The sequence below is a fragment of the Gadus chalcogrammus genome, chromosome 9 (assembly GCF_026213295.1).
Source record: "Gadus chalcogrammus isolate NIFS_2021 chromosome 9, NIFS_Gcha_1.0, whole genome shotgun sequence".
NCBI lineage: Eukaryota > Metazoa > Chordata > Actinopteri > Gadiformes > Gadidae > Gadus > Gadus chalcogrammus.
The window spans coordinates 19,150,427-19,177,858 of record NC_079420.1 but is presented as its reverse complement, the minus strand read 5'-3'; the positions used below and the strand labels follow the sequence as shown (position 1 = coordinate 19,177,858).

At 43.7% G+C, this 27,432-nt stretch overlaps 4 protein-coding genes across 5 annotated transcripts in view; all 4 read left to right on the top strand.

Moving 5' to 3' along the window:
* LOC130388986 (BTB/POZ domain-containing protein kctd15) overlaps positions 1 to 27,432 on the top strand; it is a 111,090-nt gene that overhangs the window by 25,095 nt on the left and 58,563 nt on the right. The window lies entirely within an intron of this gene.
* Positions 1 to 27,432, top strand: part of LOC130388978 (carbohydrate sulfotransferase 8-like) — a 128,750-nt gene that overhangs the window by 52,140 nt on the left and 49,178 nt on the right. The gene's annotated exons all lie outside the window — the stretch shown is intronic.
* LOC130388976 (protein LSM14 homolog A-like) lies at positions 62 to 9,666 on the top strand. Of its 2 annotated transcripts, none has more exons than XM_056598620.1 (9): positions 62 to 358; positions 1,031 to 1,191; positions 1,536 to 1,695; positions 1,847 to 2,194; positions 2,673 to 2,855; positions 4,406 to 4,580; positions 5,642 to 5,680; positions 6,092 to 6,344; positions 6,959 to 9,666. In XM_056598620.1, the coding sequence occupies exons 1-9, from the start codon at positions 238 to 240 to the stop codon at positions 6,980 to 6,982; spliced, it is 1,464 nt and encodes a 487-aa protein (XP_056454595.1). In that variant the 5' UTR covers positions 62 to 237; the 3' UTR covers positions 6,983 to 9,666. The 2 variants fall into 2 exon arrangements, with proteins under 2 accessions (XP_056454595.1, XP_056454596.1); XM_056598621.1 differs by having other exon boundaries at positions 68 to 358; positions 6,962 to 9,666.
* On the top strand, positions 18,402 to 20,807 carry LOC130388990 (keratin, type I cytoskeletal 50 kDa-like). Its single transcript, XM_056598640.1, has 6 exons — positions 18,402 to 18,892; positions 19,345 to 19,427; positions 19,580 to 19,736; positions 20,016 to 20,177; positions 20,264 to 20,389; positions 20,510 to 20,807. Exons 1-6 carry the CDS (start codon positions 18,494 to 18,496, stop codon positions 20,783 to 20,785), a joined length of 1,203 nt encoding a protein of 400 aa, XP_056454615.1. The 5' UTR covers positions 18,402 to 18,493; the 3' UTR covers positions 20,786 to 20,807.

The window sequence follows — 27,432 nt, the reverse complement described above, 5'->3', positions numbered from 1 at the left end:
ATGTGTAGCTCTATAATCCGACCGCGAGTGTAAACGCGCGATATTATGATTTCCCATTAACCCCCGCGCTGAGAACGATTTGATGGAAAATGAGGTAGCCATGTTGGAGTGGTAAAATCGGGGCTCGGAGAAGCAGCTATTGGAGAAAGTTGGAGCAATATTTTTAGATTTCTGTTGCGGGGTTTGAGACCGGCGTCGAATTTCTTCTTGAGCGAGACTGTCGGATAAAGCGCCACGATGAGCGGAGGAACGCCTTATCTTGGCAGCAAAATCAGCCTGGTGTCGAAGGCCGAGATCCGCTACGAAGGGATTCTGTACACCATCGATACTGAGAACTCCACAGTCGCACTGGCGAGAGGTAGCTCATGGACTCACGTTGAGATATTCCCTGCTTACGTTAGTCGACTAGCATTGAACACCGCCAATATGTAATCGGCTTTCTAAATACGGCTATGCATCCGTTGTTGTGCCAGACATGCAGGATAAGCTGTCTGGGGCACATAGGGTTAATTTCGCGTCAGTAATAAGTTGGAAGTGACAGGTATTGTAGTTTGCGAACAGCCACGGTTGGTTCACAATCCATGTGTCAATCTACTTTTTTGAAGGGGTTCAAAAAAGAATGCAACTGCTACCCTGCATGTTTATATATGGGTTACAAGCTAAAGTATTTAGCTTTTATACTTCTAGGATTATGAACCATTGCTAACCCGAGCCAGCTTGTCTACATAGGCATGGTCACCACGCAGGGGAGTTGGCCGAGCACAGGTGTATTGTTGAAGTTGATCACATTGTTCTCCTTTCGAAACACATTCCCACCACCTTTACCATCTATTATATTGCCTGCGAAGCAGACTATTCTACTACGTGTTAACCAGTTACCCCCTGGTCATAGTTGTTTTTACTAACCTATCTTAAGAATATGATAAGACTTAACGAGACATAACTTGGTGGTATGTCCATATCCGGCTAAACATTATTGTGGTTGGTATGGCCTAACGTTTCTAAATGTGGTGTTCGTCCTTTTCTATAGTTCGTTCCTTTGGCACGGAAGACCGTCCCACCGATAGGCCTATCCCGCCCCGAGATGAGATCTTTGAGTACATCATCTTCAGAGGCAGTGACATCAAGGACCTCACAGTATGTGAGCCCCCCAAGTCAAGTGCTCCTCCGCAGGACCCAGCCATCGTCCAGGTTTGTAGTCTTATTACCTCAAAGGTGCTGTAGGTAAGATTTAAAACGGCAAACCACCCGTTGGCTATTTGGTAGTGAAATGCGCTGTGAGAATATTATCCGTCTGCCTCTGTATGAATTACGATTCTTTCAATGGTTGGTTTGGGGAATAAATCTTGCCTGTCAAAACTAGGTGTGAGAAATGGAACAATTCTCAATAACAGAGAAATGTTTAGAGGGAGGGGATGTTTTCTCTTTGGTAACTCTTGCCTGCAGCACATTTTAAATCAATTAAATTCAGATAACTCTGAGTCATAAGACATGGTAAGGTTCAGATGGCTAGGTAATTCTGGTTCTCTCTGTAGTCTTCCTTGGGCTCTGCTCCACCGCCTGCTCCAGCCACTGCCTCTGCCCCGTTCCAGTCCGCCGGCTCCTATGGCCTCTTCAACAGGGCCCCCGCGCCTTCCTACAACCAGTTCAGCAGCGGCGCCTTGGTCTCCCCACAGTTCGGCGCTGTTGGCGTCGGTAAGAGTCAGTAGGGCTGTCGTGATGTGTTCTCGAAGCCGACTGCCCACACAGACAACGCCTGTCTCAACCGATATTGGTGCTAAAATCCCTTAATTTGAACAGTATTTTGAGCACCCCCGCTCATGTTTTAGTTCTTGTTCTCCTCCAGGCCGTAGCAGCCCCAATCTGGACCCCCTGAGGAAGAGCCCCACGCTAGAGCAGGCCGTGCAGACCACCTCCTCAGCCCCCACCTCCTCCTCCTCCACTACAATGCTGCCCGCCCCCGGCCTGGCCCTCAGGAGCCCGGCCCACGGCCGCACGGCGCCCACCATGGCCAACCATGGCACGCAGAAGGCCCCGCACCAGGAACGCCTGGACCCAAGGCGGGGTGAGCCTGTCAGGGGAGTCCGCAGCAGCCAGGGCTGGCCCGCGCCCCACCCCGCCTCAGCAGCGCACAACGCTGCTCTAGATAGAGCTCCCACCGCAGGGCCGTTCCACTCTTTCTTTAACTCGTCAGGTGAGGCCTCTGCTCGGTGTACACCTGCTCAAACATGAATGCATCACGGCCGCACTCTACATGTCAGGAAAGGAACCGGATATAAGCTGTCTCAAAGTTCACTTGAAAGGTAAAGAGGCAAGCGTCTGACGGTAGGAGGCTCGGGCCTTGTGGTAGTCCAGTGCAGGGCTTTTCCCAGTGACTATTATCATATTATATATTATATTATTATATATTATTTTATTTTTTTAACCTGAGCAGAAATCCTTTCACAGGTTAACCATATAGGAGGTTTAACTGCAGGAGATAGTACTCACTATTTAATTTAGTGAAAATCATACCATTGCCATTCTACCTTTGTTTAGTTTTTAAATGAAGCACCTGGAGCTGTGGCTTACTGACCTTACTGAAGCGGATTCAACCAATTCATACAATTGTTTTATAATGCTATCAATTGTAATTTGACATCTTAACAACAATGTTTTTTGCCCTTGCGCAGCAGCTGCAGGGCCCCCACCCAACCGCCGCGGGCGAGGGGGCGGTCACCGGGGTCGGGGGCGCTTCAACGTGCGCCGGGACGGGCCGGTGAAGTTTGAGAAAGACTTTGACTTTGAGAGCGCCAATGCCCAATTCAACAAGGAGGAGATCGACAGAGAGTTCCAGAGCAAGCTCAAGCTGAAAGGTACTACACAGCTGTCACAGGCACTTAAGATATTTGATTCTAAGAATTTGATAGGTGGGGGTCAACTGATGCGATATGGCAGAATGGTAACCCACCAACCTGTCATAAGCCCTAATCTGTCATGCTATTATAAGCACAGATGAATAGCAAATACTTTTCTAATGTATACATGTACATGTCACAATCCATAATGGGATATGGATTTCAGAAGTCTTATTGAGATCAGCAGGCCGGCCCTTCCAAGGCCATAGAAGCTCGATGGGGGGGCTACACAAATCTCTGAGATACAAATTACTCTCACAGTGGTTCTCAAAGGGGTCTGCTTTTGCATGGTTGATTGTAGGGCTGTGCAAGATATATCGAATATATTCGATACATCTCCGAAATAGCTGTGTGCGATACATGAAATTATCATTTCGTAAGTATCGAGTATTTTACGGTCACCTGGGTTTTTTCAAGCGGCAGGCGAGACTTGCCTTGGTTTCGTGTTCAAAACATTCTCCAGTGGCTTTCTCCCTCCCGCAGTAACGTGAGTGAGGGGTAAAGAAAACACTTGCGTCACACATTCACCAACCAATCCCACGCGACATCTAGGTGCGGAAGGGAGGGAACTCATTTTCAAGTTTCTTATGGTTTGCAGCACCGGCCGGCTCAGTGTAGATGCAGTGTATCCTAACCAATTCAATCCACAATTGAAACATGGAAGCGGACGAACTGCTGGTTCCTAAAATAACTAATAAGGGATCAGTGATCTGGCAGTTTTTTGGATATCGAGAGGAGGACGTGCAGCAAAACACACCAATGCTTGTAACGTCTTGCCTGATCTGATGTCGCCAAGGTTACCAGCTGCACGCTCCATAACAGTTACACACACAATCGGAATACAAGGTGCTCAGTCGTCTTATGCTACTTTTCTAGCTTTAAGTTGGCCTCGGAAAACATCAATGTTTTACCCTACTTCAAGCAACCATAAATAGTTAACTGGGACGTGTCTGCGTGGTTTGTTGGGGAGAGGAGTTATCTGTCGACCCCTGCAAGGCGCTGGGGGTAGAGGGAAGCACACCTACAATTCCTAAATAAATTCAATGGGCTCAAAAATATCGAACGCATTGTATCAAAATGAGTTTACAATATTTGAGTTTAATTCATTAAAATGGCCTACATATAAAGGAAATACTGCCTAAATTAGTTATTTGTGTCAAATATTTTTAATATATAAGCCTTAATGCTTATAAGCCTATTAATGTGATTAATCACTAACATGAAAATATAAAATGTTTTGATGGAAACCACCTGGGAAGTTAACCAAGAATGGTATATAGTCTACAGGGATTGTAGTGAAAACAGTAAAGGTTAAAAGTGCGATTTCATGGGGTCCTTTAAAGGAGATTTCAAAATATGTAGATATATATTGTATATCGTGAAATGGAGAAAATGTATCGGGGATATTAATTTTTTCCCATATCGCACAGCCCTATCAGCTTGTACATTCCCTTGTGGGATCCCGCTGACCATTAAGAAGTGATTTATGCTGCTGTCGTGTCGCCCAGACGATAAGGTCGTCAAGACGGAAAAGGCGGTGAACGGAGAGGAAAAGCCAGACTCTGGTTTGGAGCCCCAAACCACCGAGGGTCCTGCCGAGGAAGAGGGGGATCCACTGGGACCCAACTGTTACTATGACAAGACCAAGTCTTTCTTCGACAACATCTCCTGTGACGACACCAGGTACACACCACACCAGACATGCAGCCACCGGTATATTTAGGGCTCTGTCACGTTAAAATTGTACCGGGGGCGAAAATTGTACCGGCCTACGTCATCTTTTGTTTACATCCTGACATCCTGACAACCTGACAACCTGCCCTGCAACAGACGACGCGATGCAGAAAACATGTTTCCAAACGACGAAATAACATAATACAGATAGCGGATCGCTATCTGAATTATGATCGATAGCGATAACACTTGTTTTTACTTTATATTTGTATTGTATTTAATTGTTTAATCGAAACAATAAAGAAAATTGCCCGCGAAACGGGCGATCGCGTCAAATGACGCGTCAAATCACGTAGGAAGGTTCTTGAACATTCTAGACTATGAAACCTGCTTAAAACACTCAGTTTACTAGCTAAATTCGATTAAACAATTCAATACAATACAAATATAAAGTAAAAGCAAGTGTTTTCTAGCGATCCGTTATCTGTATTATGTTTCAAGAACCCTCCTACGTCATTTGACGCGATCGCCCGTTTCGCGGGCAAAACATTTGTCATTTGACGCGATCGCCCGTTTCGCGGGCAATTTTTTTTATTGTTTCGATTAAACAATTAAATACAATACAAATATAAAGTAAAAACAAGTGTTATCACTATCTATCATAATACAGATAGCGATCCGCTATCTGTATTATGTTATTTCGTCGTTTGGAAACATGTTTTCTGCATCGCGTCGTCTATTGCCGGGCAGGTTGTCAGGATGTAAACAAACGATGACGTAGGCCGGTACAATTTTCGCCCCCGGTACAATTTTAACGTGACAGCTCCGTTATTGGTATCGATCTTCTGATCCTTCACATTGTTTTTATAGTTTATGGAGTTGAGCCGCTGGCACTTAGTGGTGACTACCATGTTACATTGTCATGATACTGGTATTACCAGGTGAATTTGCATTGTAGGATGACAAATGGTAGCCGAGCTTCAGGTTCATGTAACAATTAATTGAACAATTTTGTAAAGTGATTGACCTGTAAATATGTTTCTACTTATATATCTTTATCACTTTTACAGAAAGGCGAACGAGAAATCGGGCATTTCTGTTTTTCCAAGGTACGGTTTCATCCTAGAGCTTTGGTTGTGGCTATTTTATTGTTTTATTGTCACAACAGAAAATTCCAAATCAAAATTTGTTAAAGTTCTGATAAATAAAATGTATAAAAATACAAACTTAAGATATGAAACTCAAAGTCCTTTGAACAAAAACACAATAACCAAAATAAAAAAAACAATAAAAAATAATATATTAATAAATCGGCCGATACGATAGTTTGGAAAATGCCTACTATCGGCCGATATGACGGCCCGCCAATATATCAGCCGGGCTTTAGTTATGGCAGCAGTCAACAGATCTTCATCCCTAATCAGCCCGTGCTGGACGGCCGAACTGCTTAGCAATTTCCCAATAGCAGGCTGGTGGTAGCAGGATCACTAAGCCCCCGCTGGATCCCATCTCTCCTGCAGGGAGCGGCGACAGACCTGGGCAGAGGAGAGGCGGATGAACGCAGAGACCTTCGGCATCCCCATGCGGTCGAACCGCGGCCGCGGGGGCTACAGGGGCCGCGGCGGCGGCGGCGGCGGCGGCATGGGATTCCGCGGGGGCAGGGGCCGCTCGGCCAGCCGGGGGTCTTTCGGACCTCCCCACGGAGGAGGATACAGGGGACTTTACAGAGGCAGCCAGGGGGGACGGGAGTTTGGAGACCTCCCGGAATTCAGGGTAACGTGTTAGCCGTTCTCCTCGACTAGGTAACGTGTTAGCCGTTCTCCTCGACTAGGTAACGTGTTAGCCGTTCTCCTCGACTAGGTAACGTGTTAGCCGTTCTCCTCGACTAGGTAACGTGTTAGCCGTTCTCCTCGACTAGGTAACGTGTTAGCCGTTCTCCTCGACTAGGTCACGTGTTAGCCGTTCTCCTCGACTAGGTCACGTGTTAGCCGTTCTCCTCGACTAGGTCACGTGTTAGCCGTTCTCCTCGACTAGGTCACGTGTTAGCCGTTCTCCTCGACTAGGTATTGTGTCCTGATCTCTGATGAGTAACGTGTTAGCCGTCCTCCTCGACTAGGTATTGTGTCCTGATCTCTGATGAGTAACGTGTTAGCCGTTCTCCTCGACTAGGTATTGTGTCCTGATCTCTGATGAGTAACGTGTTAGCCGTTCTCCTCGACTAGGTATTGTGTCCTGATCTCTGATGAGGGACGGAACTGGATTCAGCCTCACGAATGAAGTTATCAGTACGCTAAATAAAACGGCAAAAAAGGTCCAGGCTCTTGCCTGCTAAAGCGATGGCCCGATGGCTCTGCATGTTGGTAACCCCCGGTGTGTTTCTGTTCCAGAAGGACAGTAAAGTGGCTGCGTAGCCCCAGAGAGGAAGGATCCGCGCAGAGGTGCAAAGCGCTTCACACTTCGTCACAGAGAAAGAAAAAAAAATAAAAAAAATGGTTTTTGCTTTTTGTAACCTTGATTAAAAGAATGAAGATTGTGTACTAGCTATATATTTGTCACCAGCACTGGGGTAGACTGCTCGAATGAAGCCTTCCTTTCCTTATAGTTCAGGCGCCTGTCCATCGGGAAACAAACTGAAGTCCCAATTTCTGCTAATATTTATATTTCCAGGGGTCTGAAAAGTTGTGTGTAACTCATTTCAGAGGGATGTTAGTATTTTTGTTCAGACTTGTACTCCAAACCATTTATTTTATTTTAAAGTAAGATATTCCCCTTTAATGTCACTCCCAAAGTTAACTAAAACTCTGAATAATTTTCTTTTCTCCACTTCATATTTTAACCTGTAGTTAGTACCCCATTAACTACCCTCACTTCCAGTCATGGTTTTCTTTATTCACCCAATCCTCCAAACGATGCTGCCCATACTGTTTATATACCTTCTTTTAGCTCATGTTCATATTTACTTCTGGTATCAACTACGGGATAGAGCTTCACTACTGGTCGCATTATGGTATAGGAAGGCTCTTCCTTTACGATTTCACAGGCTCTCTGCTGTCTATTTGTTCTTGTTTTGTAACCAACCAGACTCAAGGCCATAAGGGGCCATGTGTCAATGGTCAATTACTACAGCTAAGCCCTGCTGCTAAACATGCGGCCGGGGTGAGATGCAGTAGCTTGTTCTTTTGATAGTTTGATGTTAAATGGCAAGCTAGAGCAGATCATCTCAATAGGCTCCCCTGCCAAAAAAGCCAGTTGAAGCTGACTGCACTTTGTGAATGGGGATTTGCGTGTTTTTATTCTTTGTACCATTATTTGTAATTGGAGAGGTCTTACAGGCACAATAAATTGTATAAGCTGTTGGGATTTCATTATTCCCTTGTATATCAAACAGCATACGGAAAGTGCACATAGTAAGGCCCGTTTGCATCTGGATTTAGTACCCTGCACAGTAAACTGCTTTTCCTTTTAGAAAGGACACTTGCTTGACAAAATGGTACTGTGCGGTAGTTGACAGTGGTGAAGTTTACAAAAGCGATGAACAGAACTATATATATATATCAAATAAGCAAGACTATTCTGTATTGATGTAGCAAGTTAATTTTCCTAGCGATGTGGATATTTATTTTGGAAACATTGAGTGCTTTGGCCCTACTGCAAGGATTGATTGCATAAATGTTGACAATGATTCGATTCCCCCCCAGTGTATTAAGTAATTATACCATTAAACAATTTAGTTGGTTCAAAAATGTTAAGTTGTACCACAGCATCTCTGAGTAAATGATAGGGTTGAAAAGCCCACTGCTTATGTCCTGGTAATGACTCGCTCTGTAACTGTACATCTTGATTCTACTCCTCTTGCTTTATTATGAAGATGTCTGCATACATTTTTGCACCAGAAAGGGGAAAATACTTATATTTTCAGGAAAGATGTAAACTTGACATGCAAAGCTACCTTTAAAGTACGTAACTATACTCAGAGATGTGCAAAGCTTTTCTTGATCTGCCTTAAAGCTATACAACAACTCTTGATTTTACTTATAGGAACTGAGCAAGATGAACCATTTTTTGTATGATTTATTAAACAACCTTAGTAATTGAAAAGCAGTTTTTACTTGGCCACTATGACTTGATGGCTTATAAAGTACTTATTTATTCTCTGTTAAGGCAGTAAACACTGATAGAATTCCAGTTTTACACATGGAAATTTGGATGATGTCAACATTATGTACTCCAAACAATAAAACCCATGTTTAATAATTTCCCATACATCATATTGCTGTGATTAGATGTAGACGCCTTGCCAATTTGTTCGGTGGTCTAACTAAATGCTCAATTGTCCCAAGAAATACCTAGCTGAAGGTTCTTTTCAACTGCTTCAGTGCTGCAACACATTTCAGCAAGAAAGTACACATTTCACACCCTTGGCAGAAAGTGGCCCTTAAATGTTTATTTCTCTATTCATGTGTTGTTGGGATGAAAATGTTTGCAAAAAAAAATAATGACATGGGCAAAACCAAAAGGTTTTCGACACTAGGCTTGTTGACAAAATAACTGAAAAAGAAAAAAAACGAAAATGTTTGAGCATTGACTGTTGATACCATGGCCAAATACAGGTGTGTGTGTGTGTGTGTGTGTGTGTGTGTGTGTGTGTGTGTGTGTGTGTGTGTGTGTGTGTGTGTGTGTGTGTGTGTGTGTGTGTGTGTGTGTGTGTGTGTGTGTGTGTGTGTGTGTGTGTGTGTGCGTGTGTGTGTGAATGAGTTCATGAGAGAGGGTGTTGAATGCCTGACTTATAATAAATCACACAAACAGTGCTGTACAATGGGCACCACACTGCATGGTAGTTCTGTTTAATGTGATCAAAAAGGAGAGATTCTGTTGCAATAACTGAATGCTACCATGTGGAGGTTTTTCTCCGACAGGCCACAGCCCTGACTCTGACCCCGATGCCTGCACTGCTCCGTGGGGTGCCAGCAACACCTTTTTGTCCTGAAACCCAGCATGATGTGCTCCTCTGTGGTTTTTGGTAGACCAATGTTTTTATCAAAAGCATACAATAAACAGCAATTCATTACAATGTGGTGTGTTTGCTTTGGTCTTCTGATCCTCATTCAAGGTACCTTTAGGCAAATGTGGGTACAATTAGACTAAGCAGTTTTATATATATGTTCTACGTAAAAACATTAATCTGCATAAAGTTTGAGATTTAGAATGTCAGATGGCAATTTAGGCTATGTATAATACTTTACTTTTGTTATGTATTTTTAAATTAATATTTTGTTTGAACATAAATTATTATATAATAGATATATAGATTCATTTATACTATCTGGTACCAGTCTTGCTAGTGAAATGAATCATGGATATATTGGGATTATAGCCGTTTTGACAAAGCAAAGCATTTACGATCGTTTGGGCTGCTGTAGTCATTTGTCCATTCCATTTTGGATTTTGACACAGGCCATCCAGCAGAGGGAGATGGGGACCGGGGCCACGACCCAACCTGAGCCATGGACCTATTACCAGAGCCCGTCTACGTATCATAGACATTCTCTGCTATTACCAGAGCCCGTCTACGAAGAGCCTGGGCACTCCCTATACGCCCCATTGTACCGATTTTGGTTGTAGTTCCATGAGACATCCACTGGGGGTGATCGCGGGCGAGTCCAGATTGAATGGGAGTCTATGGGGCTAAACGGCTAATTATGCCTCTTTCACCTGCTTGTCGTTGAAATATCGCAAATTTTATTGCAGATTCCGCAAGTTCAATATAGATTATGGTTCAAAAGTCAAATGAGTGAGTACTTATGTCCTTTCGATTTCTTACAGTTTGGGCCGTTGTTGGCCATACACGCTAGCATTCTGCTAATGAACGCTGATTGGTCAGGGACGGACTTGCGACTGATTACGACCAGAGAACCCTCTTGACGGCATCTGAAGCTGAAGAGCATTCAGAAACGTGTTAACTCAATTTTTGCGTACTGTATTTATATTTTCCTGCAGGCCCTTTTATTTTTTAGATAACCTCTCTCAATTTCTCTCTCGTTCTCATACCTCTAATAAGAACCTCATTGTGGAAAAGGATTGTTTTTTGTATTTTGCGTTGGACAAGTAAACCCTTTAAAAACATCACGTCGTGGTCCGGTGGATTATTATCGTGGATAGTGGATGAGGTATGCGAAGAAGGGAAAACGGAGCGTCAAGCTGAAGCTTCACATTAGAAACATTGTTGGCCGTACATTAGTCAAAAAAGGTATGGTGAAAGTACATGGGCATAAATGGAATTTCTTCAATTTCTTGTGTTCAATGTTCAATGTGTTATATACATGGTAGGTACGGTTATGACCACCTTAAATAATACAGTCAATATCCCGCTCAATATCATTTAATCTGTCATTGTCTATTTTTCGAAAATAAAGATAGTTTAAAAAAGAAATGCCTCGTAAATGTGCAATGATAAACTGCACTTACAGTGGAAACGGATTGTCCGTCTTTTCGTTTCCCAAGGACAGAAAAAGGTAACGTTCTTGCTTGCTCCTGTATGAATGGTCCTAGGCTACCTGAGGCTTCACCTGGTAAGGAAAGTGGCGCTGGAGCCCGGGTAATATCGTGGCTTATTCAAGTTGCGCGCTAGGCTAATGACCTTGCACAGAGGGAAAACCATCTACACCACTTGTCATTGATTTCTATGCATTCACTGATCTTTACAGATGGGTTTGTTTTAAGCCATTGAATATAATTGCTCTGCCATGCAACACATTATAAGCTACACATGTTTGTTAAATGAGAAATATGGTCTGGGTCACATTGAAACAGTAACAGTTGTATAACAGTAATTATACAAACATACCAACATTGCAACAGGCAAGTTTATTCAAACATCACACTAACAAGAACACAATAAGAACAGTAACTAATAAAAAAAAAGAGAAATGATTTAACAACACTGAACATACTGAACAGAGGCAGGGGAAAAGGACAGAGGAAGAAGACTTGTCCGTTGTCACAGCATCAAGGTCCGACTGTAGAGATCAAGAAAGGAAGAGGCATGAGGAGAACAACAGAACACTGCTCTCTAGCAGATTGTTTACTGATGTAAACTAAATTGATGCAGTCTTAAAATTATGATTCTAATCCAGGTTTATATTTTAGGAGAAAGAAATGGCTCATAATCGTTGCGGGAAAAGGGAAGTGCTTTAGAAACTGCCGTAAAGCAGTACCTCTGACAGTATTACAGTGTGTGACGTCATCGCATGTTTTTAACGCCTTTTTAGAACAGATACGTGACCTTAAAAAATGCAATATTCAGCTGAGTTTATTATCTTAGCCCCACCCTTTGATAGAAACTTTCAAATTACTTGACAAAAAATTACATCGTGAGAAAAGTGGATTCTGAGGATAAAACCCCGTTGGCTCCCATTCATTCTGGACTCGCCTACGAGCGCCCCGCGTGGTCAAAGATTATTACTGCAACCAGTCCAGAAAACCGGAACTAACCCGCGAGTGCCAGTTCTCCTCATATTAGACATTCTCTGCTATTACCCACCAACCCCTATGGTATAATTTATCAACCGGCCGCCAGGAGCAGTGCCTTCTTCCGCAATCCAGCACTGTTAATGCCGCTTTTCCACCGCACATGTAGCTCGACTCGACACGACACGACTCGACACGACTCGACACGGTAGCAGCGCGGGTGCTTTTCCACCGCAAATAGTACCTCCGGGACGTGGGCGGGGTCGTCTGCGCGAAAGGGCCGTGACGTATTTTTGTACGCCTGCCACAGCACCTGTGCATACATGGAGAGGGGCCTCAGGTCCATGGGAGAGAATACACCTTGATTTTGCAGAAGTCAAAAAGGAAATGTTTCTTGTGGTTATGGATGCATATGCTCGCTGGCCTGAAATAATACACAAGCAAACCATTACAGCCAGCAAAACTTTTGAAGCATAAAGAAACCTTTTTGCAGCATATGGTTTACCAAAAGAGGTGGTGTCAGATAATGGACCACAATTTACTTCAGGTGAATTTGAGACATTGCTTAAAATGAATGCTGTTAAGCACATTAAAACTCCAGCTTATCATCCAGCCTCAAACGGATTGGCTGAAAGACTGGTCCAAAACTTTAAAAGGTCTTTAGCCATTAACAGAGCAGTGGGTGGCATGACGTTGCAGCATTGTATCGCTAACTTGGCTACAGGAACATGCCACATACAACAACTAAGAAAAAAACAGCAGAGCTGTTTCTTAAAATAAAGTTCCGGACTAGACTTTCGATAGTGAAACCAGAAGTTTCTCCATCGTTCCACACATGTAGTTTTCCAAAACAGTCAGAGATAAAAAGGAAAGTTTGATCTTTCTCTATGGGTCAGGCTGTGCTTGTTAAAAACTACAGGGGAGGAGAGAAGTGGTTGGATGGTGTAATAACTGATGTTTTGGGTCCTGTAGCTTACTTGGTGTCTGTACATGGGATATGTGTAAAAAGACATGTAAATCAGATGCTGGATGCAAAGAAAAATAATGCCATTCCAGAAAAGACTATGAGTAACACTGAAGGAAACAGGGATTACCACATTGATCCTGGAGATGACATGAGTGACATTGACACTGTTCCTGCTGTCTGTGATCAGATGCATGAGAACCACCGAAGCTCAAGGGAGACTGAACGAGATCGCGAAAACAATTAAAGTCCAGGATGCACGGAGCGCCCTAAAAGGAATGTGCGCCCTCCTCAGCATTTGGAAAAGAAAGAGACTTTTAAAAGAAAAGTCATGTTATAGAAATGCATTATTATTTGTACACAGGGGAAGTTGTTTTAAATACCTGGTAGGCGTGTACATTTATTTGCTTTGGTATTTTTTGTACCAGGATAATTGTTGTTCAAAATAAGGGTACAAAAGAAAAAAAAGAAAATGTTAAGTTTAAAGCTACAGGGGAGGAGCCAAGGGCGTAACCATGGTTTAGACATTGGGGGGGGTCCAATTTTTTATTATTATTTGTTAAGTGCATTGCCTACAATTCTATATTTATATATGAAAATGTGGACATTTAGAACATAGTTTCGAGGACTACATTGACCATTTGAATTCACATCTAAAGGAATAGTGTAATAATGTAATGTCTGCCCCGCCCCTTTCAGCATGCCTGTCTCTCTCCCTGTCTCTCTGTGATGCCTGCATTGTGACCACACGTAATTTTATCAGAAAAAACAGCGACTCATGTTTTAATTAGGCTACTCTTTTTATTTGCTCCCAGATTTAGCTCGGTATCAAGCTACTAATTGCCTGGAGAAAAAAAAAACGTGTACGCTCGGCTGCTGGTCCAGTTTTATCCGCTTTTTAAGTAACCTTAAATTGTCCGTTACCTCCTCTCCAACACGTTAAATAACGTTACTTACATTCAAATGACTCACCTGATCACCTGCATGTTCAGAGCATGTCCCTGTCTGGCCACTGCTTTCAGCATGCCTGTCTCTCTCCTTCTCTCTCTGTGCTGCCTGCATCGTAACCATGTCATTTTATCAAAAGAACAGCGACTGACCTTCATGAGCTATATTTTATATTCTGCTTTTACGAGGCTACTCGTTTTATTTACTTACTCAAAGCTCGGTATCAAGTTACTTACTGTCTGAAAAAAACTGCGTATGCTTGGCTGTTGGTCCAGTTTCTTCTGCTTTTTAGGTAACCTCAAATCCTCCATTACTCAACTTTACTTTCTTGGCTCTCACTGAAGAAAGAGTGTGGGGTAACCATGACAACGCAGAAAGTCGCGAGGTGGTTTCAAACTAAATCGCACAAGTGTACAATTAGGAGGGGGGATTCACACACTTAACAAACGGAAATAAATTGAAAATAAATAAGACATAACAAGAGACCGATCCATTGACAGGGTTCATAAAAAGAGAACATATATTTTACATTTTATCCTGCTGTATATTGGGGGGGACAGGTTAGTATTTTCTCAACATTGGGGGGGGCACGACCCCCCCAAAGAATGCGTGGTTACGCCCTTGGGAGGAGCTGTGGTGTTTGAATGGAAAACATGTTATATCCTGTTATGCCTGTAGGGGGCGCGGTAGAATCTAACTAGCTGTGTAACCATGGCCGTGTTCCAATACCCGTACTTCCATGAGTATACTTAAAGGAAGTACACTATCTGCACTATCCGTACTCACTTGAGTACGCTAATTTTTTAGATGTGAGTGCTGTTCCAAATCGAGTACTCTGTGGTGCACTTACCGGAAATGACGATCACGACTGCCGCCGTGGCTCCTCCCCCGCAATAAACATCCCGCTTTGAACGGTGAACTCTTTACGCCTAGCAGCTATAAAAACTACAAAATGACTCTATTAATGCAGGCTATGTGCATTAATTTGGGGTGATCGGGCCTTCTCAGTTGCTGCCCCCACCCTTTGGAATTCACTCCCCTCCCACATCAAAGTCTCTCCAACCCTCTCTTCTTTCAAATCTGCCCTCAAAACATACCTTTTCACACTAGCCTTCCCCACCTAACTCCCACCTTATTCTTCATGTTTAACCTCTGTTTTTCTTTTATTCCTAGTCTGTCTTACATAGTTTTGATAGGCCAATATGTAAAGCGTCTTAGAGTACCATATTAAGCGCTATATAAATTTCATTTATTATTATTATTATTATTATTATTATTATGTGGAAAATGCGCCGACTTTGGCTCAGCCTGGCTCCGCCTCTTCCGCTACGTAGCTAAGATGGCTGCCGTTGAGTACGGGGAGTGTCCTTCGATCCACACTTCACGATTAGCCCGTTTTGAGTACGGCATCCGGGTCCTTGAAGTATACTTATTTTCGCCGGATCTGAATTGGAACGTACTGTGTACTCAAATTTTGGCTAGTAAGTGCGGACAGTACGGGTATTGGAACACGGCACATATGTGGCCAGAAGAAGCCACTCTGTAAGAGGAACAGACATGTTCATGTTGCTGTATGCCTGCTATTAAAGTAGCCACGTTTCTATGCATATTCCTCTCTGTCGTTTTTCATCATAAGTATCCACACAGTCTGTAGAGACTAATGTTGTTTTTGGCGTCCTGTTTTAATTTTAGTTTTAGTCTAGTCTTTACGTCAAGCTGTCATTTTAGTTTTTATTAGTTTTAGTCACGTTCATACTCTTTTCAGTCTAGTCAAGTTTCAGTCGACTAAAAGTCTGAACATTTTAGTCTTATTTTAGTCAGAATTATCCATGACTATTTTAGTCTAGTTTTAGTTAAAGCAAATTGTATTAGTCACTTTTTTGTAATGCAATTCTATTTAACTCAGTCAATATAGGCTACCTACCTAGTAGTATTGACAAAACCAACATTTTATTTTATTTTTTTCACAATTCAAACAAGGTAATCCTATCATTATATTATTGTTACCTTATAGACTCAAGAATACACCCATTCCAGAAACGGAAGACACTCTGATTTGAATTTAGGCCTACAACGTATTTATTTTACCAACGAACCGTCCACATTAGAACGGAAAATTCCAACAATGAAAAGGATACTTTTCAAAAAAGATCGCTGAGGTGGATAAATATGAAAACGCTGGGTTCACGTTGTAGTGTGGTCAGGATAGACGGAGGCTTTCAGATACGATGGCGTTTGGTTGCCATGACACTGCCATGATACTGCCACAAGCTTGCGCTCATCTAAAAAAAAAAATGGCAGGTGAAATGGAAATTATGATTTCTCTGTGCAATGTACTATGTATCTTCAGTTACAAGTTGTACGTTTTTATATTTACCCGGATTAGTGTGGACAGGGCCTTAAGTTTTCATTAACGCTACCACCACCGCTGCGTCTTGTGAATCTAAATACTGCCGCGACGAGCTGGGATTCAGGAAGTAACGTAACCTGATACAGCCCCAGAAATAAATAAAAAAAGCAATTTTTCTGTTTTGTAAAACACATTTAGTCTCGTTTTTATTCTTCAACAATATTGCATTATGAATTTAATTATAGTTATTGTCACATGACCAGCATTTACGTTGCGTCTCGTCTCGTTTTCCTCACATGATAAAGGGTCGTTGACGACGATATTTCGTCATAATTTTCGTTGACAAAAGTAACACTAGTAGAGACACAACAACCCTCAACGTGACAGTGGTGGCTTTTTGGTCAGGCATGTCAAAGAGATTAATGAACTTGGTGAAATAGTCCTTGATGACTAAAGCATTTCGGCTGGTTTAGAAAATCGTAGAAACTGTACTGAGACTCTAACTGTCATTAGGGTCTTTACAAATACAACTTGACTTCAAAAAGTTGGTGCTTTCAATAAATATTTGTTTTCTTCACTCAATGGTGACAACCATTTTTTATTTGGGTTGTGACTCGCATACAATGATTTTCCACAAAATACAATCATTTTATGCAATTTAACTTCTATGTGTGCCTGCAGGCATGAACACGCACAGGCACGCACACGCACACACGCACACACACACACACACACACACACACACACACACACACACACACACACACTGACACGTTGTCAGTACGCAAGGCAAGGCAAGGCAATCACTCAACGGCATAGTTTCCAAAAGATACCTTGACCAAGTACAGAGTAGCTAAGGTAATCAGAACATTTTCAAATTCAAGACCAATTTGTGCTTCATACAACCACTGTTAAGCTTTTGTTATTTGAAGCCTTTCTTGTCCTCTCTTTCATTTACCTGAAAGACAACACTGCTCCATTGTGGTCTCACACTAAGACAACCTAGTCTGTTGGCAGAATTACGCATCTCCTTTCAAACCGGTATTGAGACAAGTATGCCGCTTTTCCACTGCATGGTACCAGCTCGACACGACTCGACTCGACTCAGCTCGCCTTTTTTGCGTTTCCACCGCGATCTAGTACCTCAAGTGGCTGCTTTTTCTAGTACCGCCTCGCTCTAGGTTCCAAGCGGCTGAGCCGATGCTAAAAGGTGACGTCGGCAGACGGCCGGCCACTGATTGGCCAGAGAGTGTGACGAAGTCACGAGAGCGACATGGCAATCATGCTGGTAACAGCCATAGCAGCGCCGCAGCCAACATATTCCACTTCTTCAACATGCCAGCTAATAATACGAACACGAATACCATCGCATCGATGTTCTCCATTGTTGTTATGTGGGTTCTGTCCATGTGTGGGTTACGTAGGTGTTGTTTGCGTCGCGTACAAAAATACATCACGGCCCTTTCGCGCAGACGACCCCGCCCACGTCCCGGAGGTACTATTTGCGGTGGAAAAGGACCCGCGCTGCTACCGTGTCGAGTCGTGTCGAGTCGTGTCGTGTCGAGTCGAGCTACATGTGCGGTGGAAAAGCGGCAGTAGAGACTAGACGTATGGAATCCATACATGAAACAAAAGTGTGTTTGTGTGTGTGTGTGTGTGTGTGTGTGTGTGTGTGCGTGTGCGTGTGCGTGTGTGTGTGTGTGTGTGTGGGTGTGGGTGTGTGTGTGTGTATGTAATTTGTGTCTTGGCCAATTTACTCTGACATTTGGGACGGGTAAATGGACATAAGAAGGCCCCATACATTTTTTTCAGAAGGAATGCCAGAAGATTCTGAGGCCATTAAAGATACATAAACCTCAGCTTACCACATATTTTAAATAGCGCCTGTTCCTTGGAAATACGTAACATTCCACCTCTTGGGGACGTAAGTGTTGTGTGTGTGTGAGTAAAGAAGTGTGAAAGACTGTGTGTGTGTGCGTGTATTTGTGTATGTTTGTGTGTCTGTGTTGATGCAGAAAGTTTAGCATTTTTGGAAGCGCATGTCAGCGCTTGTGTGTGTGTCCAAATTTCAAACATTTGCCCACAGGGCTGGGGGTTGGGCAGGTGTTTTCGTGGCATAAAAGGAGCGATGTCCAACCACTTGACACCGGTTCTCTTCTCCTCTCAGAGCAGACAGACCCTCACACAGCAGCCATGACTTCCTCCTTCTCTCGTTCCTACGGTGGATCCGGCGGCAGCCGCCTGGGCTCCATGCAGGCCGGAAGCGTGTACGGTGGCGCCGGAGGCAGCGGGGTCCGCATCTCCAGCACCAACGCCTCCAGGTCCTTCGGGGCCGCCGGGGCCAGCTCTGGCTTTGCATCTGGTGGATCAGGCTTCCAGCTGTCGGACGCCCTGGACATCAACGAATCTAAGAAGGCCACCATGCAGAACCTGAACGACCGCCTGGGCAGCTACCTGGAGAAAGTGCGCACCCTGGAGAGGGCCAACGCCGATCTGGAGGCGAATATCCACCAGTTCTTGTTGAACAAGACCTCGGTGGAGACTCATGACTGCACCGCCCACAAGGCCACCATCAGGCTCCTTCAGGAGCAGGTGAGACCACTTCAAGCCTGACATCACGAGTACATACAGTTGTAATACCGTGTGAGCTTTTTTTAACTACATTGTATTAAGATGAAAGCAATAAGGTCGTCATTAGATGAAGTTAATTCAAATGATGGGCAATCCCATGTCTGTGTCTCAATTAATGTGTGATGTTTGATGATGTCTTGTCAAACAAAGACCTAATCTATGACAGAAAGACCAGGTGAGACATTTGAGGCTGTTTTCTTCGAGGAAGCAGGCCAAGCACAGCTCTGTATTCTGCATGTGTGTATAGCCACGCCCTAAAGTATTCCCTGGGGCAAACTGAACTAGTTTGACAGAACAGAAAACAGTGCAAACTTGAACTTACTTTATATAAATATTAAGGAAATAATTTGAGCAATTAAAAAGTGGATAAGATAATTCAATATTGAACGAATAAATGTTGTTCCTCATTACAGATAATTGATGCAACCCGCTCAAGAGGAGCAGTCATTCTGGCTATTGACAATGCTACGCTTGCCGCAGAAGACTTCAGGGTTAAGTCAGTACATCAGCAGAAGCAACACTGAATGTTATACATATATGTAGCATTAAATTATTATTAATATAACTTTTTTTTGATATAATAATATAATTTGAGTAATATTTCAAAAAAGTTTGTACAAAACTGTTGTACTTTGGTTTTGATTGCAGGTATGACAATGAGCTCAACATGCGTCAAAGTGTGGAGGCAGACATTGCCGGACTCAAGAGGCTCTATGACGAGCTGACCATGAGCAGAGCTGACCTAGAGATGCAGGTTGAAGGGCTGAGGGAGGAGCTTATTCAAATCAAGAGAAACCACGAAGAGGTAAGGGGCTGTGAACATGTATTTCAGAGAGGACTATGTGGCCATGCAGACAATGGTCAAAAATTAAGTAATCATGACCAAAATCACATCATTTCATCACTTCATGTTTCACGACGATGACCACTCCCTTGAAAAATATAAAATAGCACCTGTCGGCACAATCACATCGAGGTGTTTTACGACAGAATGATTGCTTCCACCAGGACCACTAACATGGCTAGGAATGGCATTCAATCATTGGATGAGACTTTTGACCCAAGCTGCCCTTTCTTTCTACAGGACCTTCTACTTGCACGTTCCAGTATTGGAGGTCAGGTGAACGTGGAAGTGGACGCCGCACCACAGGAGGATATGTCTGTCACCCTGGCAACAATGAGGGAGCACTATGAGGCCGTTGCCAACAAGAACCGCAAGGCACTGGAAGTCTGGTTCCAAGCCAAGGTAGACCTACCTTCCCTTACCTAATACTGAATCCAATATGAAATGGATATGATTTTGTGTTTATTCTTTGTGGTTTTCTTTTTCAGTCAGAGGAGCTGAACAAAGAAGTTTCTGTCAGCACTGAAACACTCCAAAGCTCTCGTTCTGAGATCACCGAGGTCAAACGCACCCTACAGAGCCTGGAGATTGAGCTCCAGTCCCAATTAAGCATGGTGGGTTCCCAAGTTCCATTTTTATGTTGATTCAGTCTCAATTCACCCTGATTCCTCCTTGAATAGTGAAGCCATTGGAATTTTTCATCAATACACTTTCTCCTTGGTTGTGTTCTACAGAAAGCATCTCTTGAAGGCACCTTGGGAGATACACAGGGCAGGTATGGCAACATGCTGGCAGGCTACCAGAGACAGGTGACGGCTCTGGAGGAACAGCTGGGAGACCTGAGGGCCGGCCTGGCTAACCAGAGAGAACAGTACCAGATGCTGCTGGACATCAAGACCAGGCTTGAGCTGGAGATCGCTGAGTACAGGAGGCTGATGGACGGAGAGCTGTCTGATTCTACTTCTTCTACTACTACTAGAACTTATACTACTACTACTATTGTTCAATAAATCTTACACTTACTTGTGCCTAAACTATGTACCGTTCACAGAAATCTGAAAAATAAAACTTTTCTGAGGAACTGACATGAGACTTAATTTCTTTGGTCATTTGCGTTTCATTGAGTTTTCATTTACAGAACATAAACAAAGGTGGATTTCGAGTTAAGCGTCCGACCGTAGTAATTTCACGGATTCCTGTGAGACCATGTTGCAACCGTACGTTGCCATTCTTTATCATGGTTACTTATGTCTTTCTAAAGCCATTTCCTAGTGATAGCATTTTTGCATGCCACCAACAAAACCTGAAACAGGTATTTATCACACAATTTATCACTAAAAAGCTCTTCCAAATCTCCCAGGCACAATATTTTGAAATTTAAATAGATTTTCCTCTTAAAGACTGTCACCAATACGCCCTGGACACTTCTCCAAAATGGAGCCACAGAGGCACAATTCCAGAAAATGTGAAAGTTATTGGCCAATGCATGTCCACAGGACCTCCACCATGTGGTCTAATTAGAATATTTTCTCTTTTACACCGGAGTAACATGGGTGAGCTTGTTGTTACAGATTGCTGTCTACAGATCCTTTCCCATTCTTCCAGTGTAATTGTGAAACCTCCCTCTGCTTCCCACCTTATTTAAATATGCAAATGATGGTATTTTTTAGTTTCTTGGCAGCAAGTCAGTTTTGTTCCCGATGGGTGTTGTCCTCTGCCAGGGCTGTGCTTTGTCACCAATCCTGTTTGTGATATTCACAGACCGGATATCGAGGCGTAGTCGTGGTGGGGAAGGGTTGCAGTTTGTTTGTCTGAGGATCTCATTACTGCTTTTTGCAGACGATGTGGTCTTGATGGCATCATCGGCCTGTGACCTTCAGCACTCACTGGATCAGCTCGCAGACGGGTGTGAAGCGGCTGGGATGAGGATCAGCACTGCTAAATCTGAGGTCATGACTCTCAGCAGGAAACCAGTAGATTGCATACTCCGGGTAGTATATTAGTCCTTAGCCCAAGGAGTACAAGTACCTCGGGGTCTTGTTCGCGACTGAGGGTACAATGGAGCGTGAGATTGGCAGGAGAATTGGAGCAGCGGGGGCGGTATTGCGTTCGCTTTACCGCACCATTGTGACGAAAAGAGAGCTGAGCGGCAAGGCAAAGATCTCAATCTACCGGTCAATCTTCGTTCCTACCCTCACCTATGGTCATGAAGGATGGGTTATGACCGAAAGGACGAGATTACGGGTATAAGCGGCTGAGATGAGTTTTCTCAGGAGGGTGGCTGGCGTCTCACTTAGGATTAGGGTGAGAAGCTCAGCCATCTGGATTGCAGCCGCTGCAACTCTGCTTAGAAAGGAGTCAGTTGAGATGGTTCGGGCATCTAGTAAGGATGTCCACTGGGTGCCTCCCTTTGGAGATGCTGGAACTGGGGACTCATGACGGCACCGCCCGCAAGGCCACCATCAGGCTCCTTCAGGAGCAGGTGAGACCACTGCATGCCTGACATCATGAGTACATACAGTTTGTGGTATGGCAACATGCTGGCAGGATACCAGAGACAGGTGACGGCTCTAGAGGAACAGCTCGGAGACCTGAGGGCAAGCCTGTCTAACCAGAGAGAACAGTACCAGATGCTGCTGGACATCAAGACCAGGCTGGAGTTGGAGATCGCTAAGTACAGGAGGCTGATGGATGGAGAGCTGTATGATGCTACTGCTACTGCTATTATAACTACTACTACAACCATATTAAAATAAATCGTACACTCACTTGTGCCTGTTCCGTTCACAGAAATCCGAAAAAATAAAACTTCTGCTGAGGAACTGACATGAGCCTTTATATGAGATATCTTGTGTGTTCCTACGATGATATTTTCTGCTTGGCCGAAGATTATTCTCCTATCTCGACCCGAGAACTTATCTATGGCCACCTACATTGAGGAGAACCCTGCCGGCAGGCCATATCCGACACCTCTACATCCTCTCCACCGATGCCCTGGGCCCTATCGCCTCTAACATCAGGCCTTCTGTCAGAAATCTCGGGGTGATTTTTGACAGTGCCTTCAAGTTGGAGCAGCAGATCAGTGCAGTAGTAAGGAAAAGCTTTTTCCTGGCCTCCACATCCATGCAGCCCAGTCTCTAAATATTTTTAAGTCCCATTTAAGGACCCACCTCTTTTCACTTGCATTTCATGAGTGTCTCCTTTTTTTTAAGTGCCAGTGAATAGTGTCCCCTTGTTACCTTTTAAATTTTCTCTCTGTAAATGCGCTATAGACAGAGAGAGCAGCAGCAGCAGCAGCAGAGAGAGGTCATGTTTCCCGAAGCTTCGCTAGGCATTGGAAAAAACTACTTAATTCATCGTTCAGATCTACTTTATCTTATTTTATTTCATGATCATAATACCTAACAGTATATAGTTTGTTTTCGTCGTCCTCCATCGCTCGATTCAACAATACATTTTGGCACTTTTTACTCCCGGATCAGACCGCAGAAAAAGCCTTGGACTTTCCTATCGCCAACATGCCTCTGTACTCGGATATCTCAGGCACGGAGACTGGGAAATGCACAGACTGCACCAAACTGCAACAGACGGTGGCTTTAATTGAAACGAGACTAGCAGCATTAGAAAAATGCAAAGGACCCCTACAGGATACAGTGCCGATGGGTGAGTTTGCTGAGCTCACTCAGATACAGCAAGATGATCAAAGCTACACTGTATCCTTCCCGAAGCTGGACAAGAGAGAGACAGTTCCAGCTGCGTTTCACTGGCACAGAGTCGGCGCTAAGCCAAAACAACATACCAAAGTGAATCAACAAGATCACTCAACGCCAAATGCTAAACTACCCAAAGCTAAAGTTATCAGCCGGATTAGCCCGTCACTGAAATTAACCCTGCCACTGAAGAACCGGTTCCTGCCACTTCAAGAGTCCACGAACGAGCCTGCCACCCATGCACCCCTGAGCCCCGAGATGCGTCCGGACGGACAGTGCGGACAGAGACGGAACATGAACCAGTCGCCATGGAGGCGAGCTGCGCATGCCTCGGCCACCTGTGCACCCCTGACCCCTGAAATGTGTCCGGACAGACGGTACGGACAGACATGGAACAACCAGTCGCCACGGAGGCGGGCTGCGCATGTGTCTGCCACCGTCCAACAAGGGCCCATCTCAGAGGAAGCAGATGAACCAGACACTCTGATTATAGGAGACTCAACCATCAAGGATATAACCGGTAAGAAGATCAAAACATGCAACTTCCCATATGGAATGGTTAGTGATATCAACCATAAACTAGCCAAAATCATATTGGAAAACCCCAAAATCTCACAGATTATTGTGCATGCAGGATTTAATGATATTCAAAGAGAACAGTCAGAACTTCTGAAGAGGGATTACACTGATCTATTGGATACACTGGACAAAATACACATCAACTCATTCATCAGTGGACCCATACCAGCAGTTGACAGGGGAATAAACAGATTCAGTCGTCTACTTGCACTGAATAAATGGCTTTCCAGAGTCTTCAATGAAAGAGGAAGGGGCTTTATTGACAATTTCAACTTATTCCGGGGGCGCAAATATCTTTTCAGAGCAGATGGCCTACACCCAAACAGGTTAGGCTCAAAACTGTTGAGGGACAATCTTCTCTTCTCGCTTTACGCACAGGCCAGAATCTTGCCATGGTTTGACGCACAGGCCACAATCAGAGCACAGGTTGAGAAGAAGCGAGACTACAGCCTCCCCCACACATCTACTCTGCCACTATCTGACACACAGATAGCAGACAGCCCACAGACCTTGAAGAGAGACAACAGCCCGCCCGACGCCATCAACACTGTGCCTTCCCCAATCGCTGATGCTGGCTTGACGAGGAACGGCCACCCCCCTCCTCTGCATTACAGACCAAAGACCTTGAAGAGAGACAACAGCCTGCCCGACACCATGGACACCGTGCCCTCCCCCATCGCTGATGCTGGCTTGGCGAGGAACGGCCACCCCCCTCCTCATCTCTCCCATAGCCACAACAACTCCAGCTCCACTGTCTTCTCCCTTTGCGATTTTCCAGCTGAATTTAAGAAACAGGAATATGTAGGCATCAAACTTGCATCTGTGTCAATGATAGCATCGCCAGGTCATTCCCACAGGCTGATAACACCAAAGCGGAGGGCGCCCCAGCCCCCCGCCCCCTGTACTGATAGTAGTCCTGAGTATTACTGAGACAAAAAAGGGTTCAGCCGTAGACAAAGTATAAAGGACGTTTCGCATAATCTGCTGAACCCAAGGTTGCCTATGTCAAAACATGGCAACTTTTGCATTCCTGCTGTAACCACTAAGAGAGTAAACAAAGGGAAACTTAGACACACTGCTAACCTCACAAATCTCATACATATTTCCTCCAAACCAAAAACAACCTTAAAGCCTATCAACAACACCATCAGGATGGGTCTACTTAATGTTAGGTCTCTTAATAACAAATCATTTTTAGTTAATGATTTTATTACCACCTCTAAACTGGATTTTATGTTTTTAACTGAAACATGGCTGGAACAAAATAACAGTGCAACCGTTCTGATAGAGACAGCTCCTCCCAACTATAACTTTTTTGATGCATGTAGATCTGGAAAAAGAGGTGGAGGGGTTGCTGTTATATTTAAAAATGATTTTCAGGGGAAACAGATGTTATTTGGTGATTTTCCATCATTCGAATACCTTTGTGCTGTATTGAAATGCTCCCCCAGAGTTCTCCTATTAATTATTTACAGGCCACCCACATACTCTGCAAATTTTTTCGATGAATTCACAGAATTATTGTCTAGCATCTCCACAGACTTTGACTGTCTAGTTATAACTGGTGACTTCAATTTTCATACTGATGATTGGAATGACAAGTGTGCAAAAAAAACTTTTACCATTTTGGACACATTTGAACTGTCCCAACATGTGAAAGAGACTACTCATTGTAAGGGCCACACTCTAGACCTGGTTATCACAAAGGGCCTCAATGTTTCTGATCTCTCTGTGACTGATCCTTCCTTGTCTGACCACTTTTGTGTTTTCTTTAATATATATTTTATTCCCAACATACAGACAAAATCAAATACTGTCAAAAAAACGGTATTTCAATGAAGAATCGAATGTACTTTTTAGAAAGGCCATCTCCTTACTACCACCTCTCAACCCATGTTCTGCTGATGATCTTGTAGAAAACTTTAATTTGAAAATTTTGAAAGTCATGGATGTCATTGCACCTTATAAGGTTAAAACGATTTCTGGAAAGCAAAAGGCACCCTGGAGAAAAGCTGCTTCTGTAACAGCACAGAAAAAAGAATGCAGGAAGGTTGAACGCATCTGGCGTAAAACAAAACTTCATATTCACCATGATATCTACAAAGAGAGCCTCCGTGCCTACAATTCAGACTTAAAAAGTGCTAGAGAAACATTTTTCTCCAATATCATTAAATCCAATAATAATAATGCAAAAACCCTATTTGCAACTGTTGACAGACTGACCAACCCCCCAACAAATATTCCACCTGATCTCCATTCCACGCAGAAATGCAATGAGTTTGCAGCTTTTTATACTGATAAAATTGAAAGCATCAGACGCGCCATCAATATCTCCACTTCAAACAAAAATGTTTGCCACCCTGTTCAGGCAAAAGTAACGTGGCAGGGATGGCATGCTTTAATGTTATTGACTCTAAAACTCTTGTGGAAACTGTTACACAACTAAAGCCATCCACCTGTTGCCTTGATTCTTTACCTACCAACCTCTTTAAGAATGTTTTTGACTGCCTAGTAATAGACATATTGCAGATAGTTAACAACTCTCTCCAGTCAGGCAACTTCCCAAAAGCCCTGAAAACTGCAGTTATTAAACCCCTTTTAAAAAAGCGGAGCCTAGATACCTCTATTATTAACAACTACAGACCAATATCAAATCTGCCCTTCATAAGTAAAATCATTGAGAAAGTTGTCCTCCAGCAACTTAATCACTTCCTGGCATCAACTGGTTGTTATGACACCTTCCAATCAGGATTTCGACCCCTGCACAGCACTGAGACCGCCCTCATTAAAGTTGTAAACGACATCCGTCTTAACACAGACTCTGGCAAAACCTCAATACTAATGCTACTAGACCTCAGTGCTGCATTCGATACTGTAGACCAGGGGTACTCAAGTAGAAATGATGAGGGGCCACACATTTTTTTGTGACTCAAGGGGCCGGTCGGTATACGTGTGACTGAGGCCGATATATGCTCTGTTTTAGACGTAACGCGTAAGCACGTAAGATACATAACCCCCCCTTGCGTGGTAAAATATCCCCCCTTACGTGCTTAAGTGCGTCGGCCAAAATTCCTGACTATGCGACTAAAACACTACGGCCCTACGCAGCTCGCAAAGACTGTGATTGGCCAGCTAACCACATCCTTTCAGGAGTCTCACATTTCCGGTTTTACAGCATAATAGCGCCATTTTTAAAAGGCTGTGACAGAAGCGAATGAAGAATTTTGAAGAAGGAGAAGAAGAAAACACAAGAACGAATTATGATAATTATAAATATAAACAAGCCAGCGATTTCCACTTCCACGCCCACAGATTCGTTCGTTGCTCCCCCTACTGTTCTGGCGGAGAATCCCCTTGCAACACGCGCA

Bases quoted from the DNA above. Each gene is read 5' to 3' on its own strand.
- LOC130388976 (XM_056598620.1), top strand. From the start codon at position 238: ATGAGCGGAGGAACGCCTTATCTTGGCAGCAAAATCAGCCTGGTGTCG. The intron at 1,696-1,846 runs GTAAGAGTCAGT...GTTCTCCTCCAG, and splicing joins GTTCGGCGCTGTTGGCGTCG to GCCGTAGCAGCCCCAATCTG. The intron at 6,345-6,958 runs GTAACGTGTTAG...TTTCTGTTCCAG, and splicing joins GAGACCTCCCGGAATTCAGG to AAGGACAGTAAAGTGGCTGC.
- LOC130388990 (XM_056598640.1), top strand. From the start codon at position 18,494: ATGACTTCCTCCTTCTCTCGTTCCTACGGTGGATCCGGCGGCAGCCGC. The intron at 19,428-19,579 runs GTCAGTACATCA...TTTTGATTGCAG, and splicing joins GCAGAAGACTTCAGGGTTAA to GTATGACAATGAGCTCAACA. The intron at 19,737-20,015 runs GTAAGGGGCTGT...TTCTTTCTACAG, and splicing joins TCAAGAGAAACCACGAAGAG to GACCTTCTACTTGCACGTTC.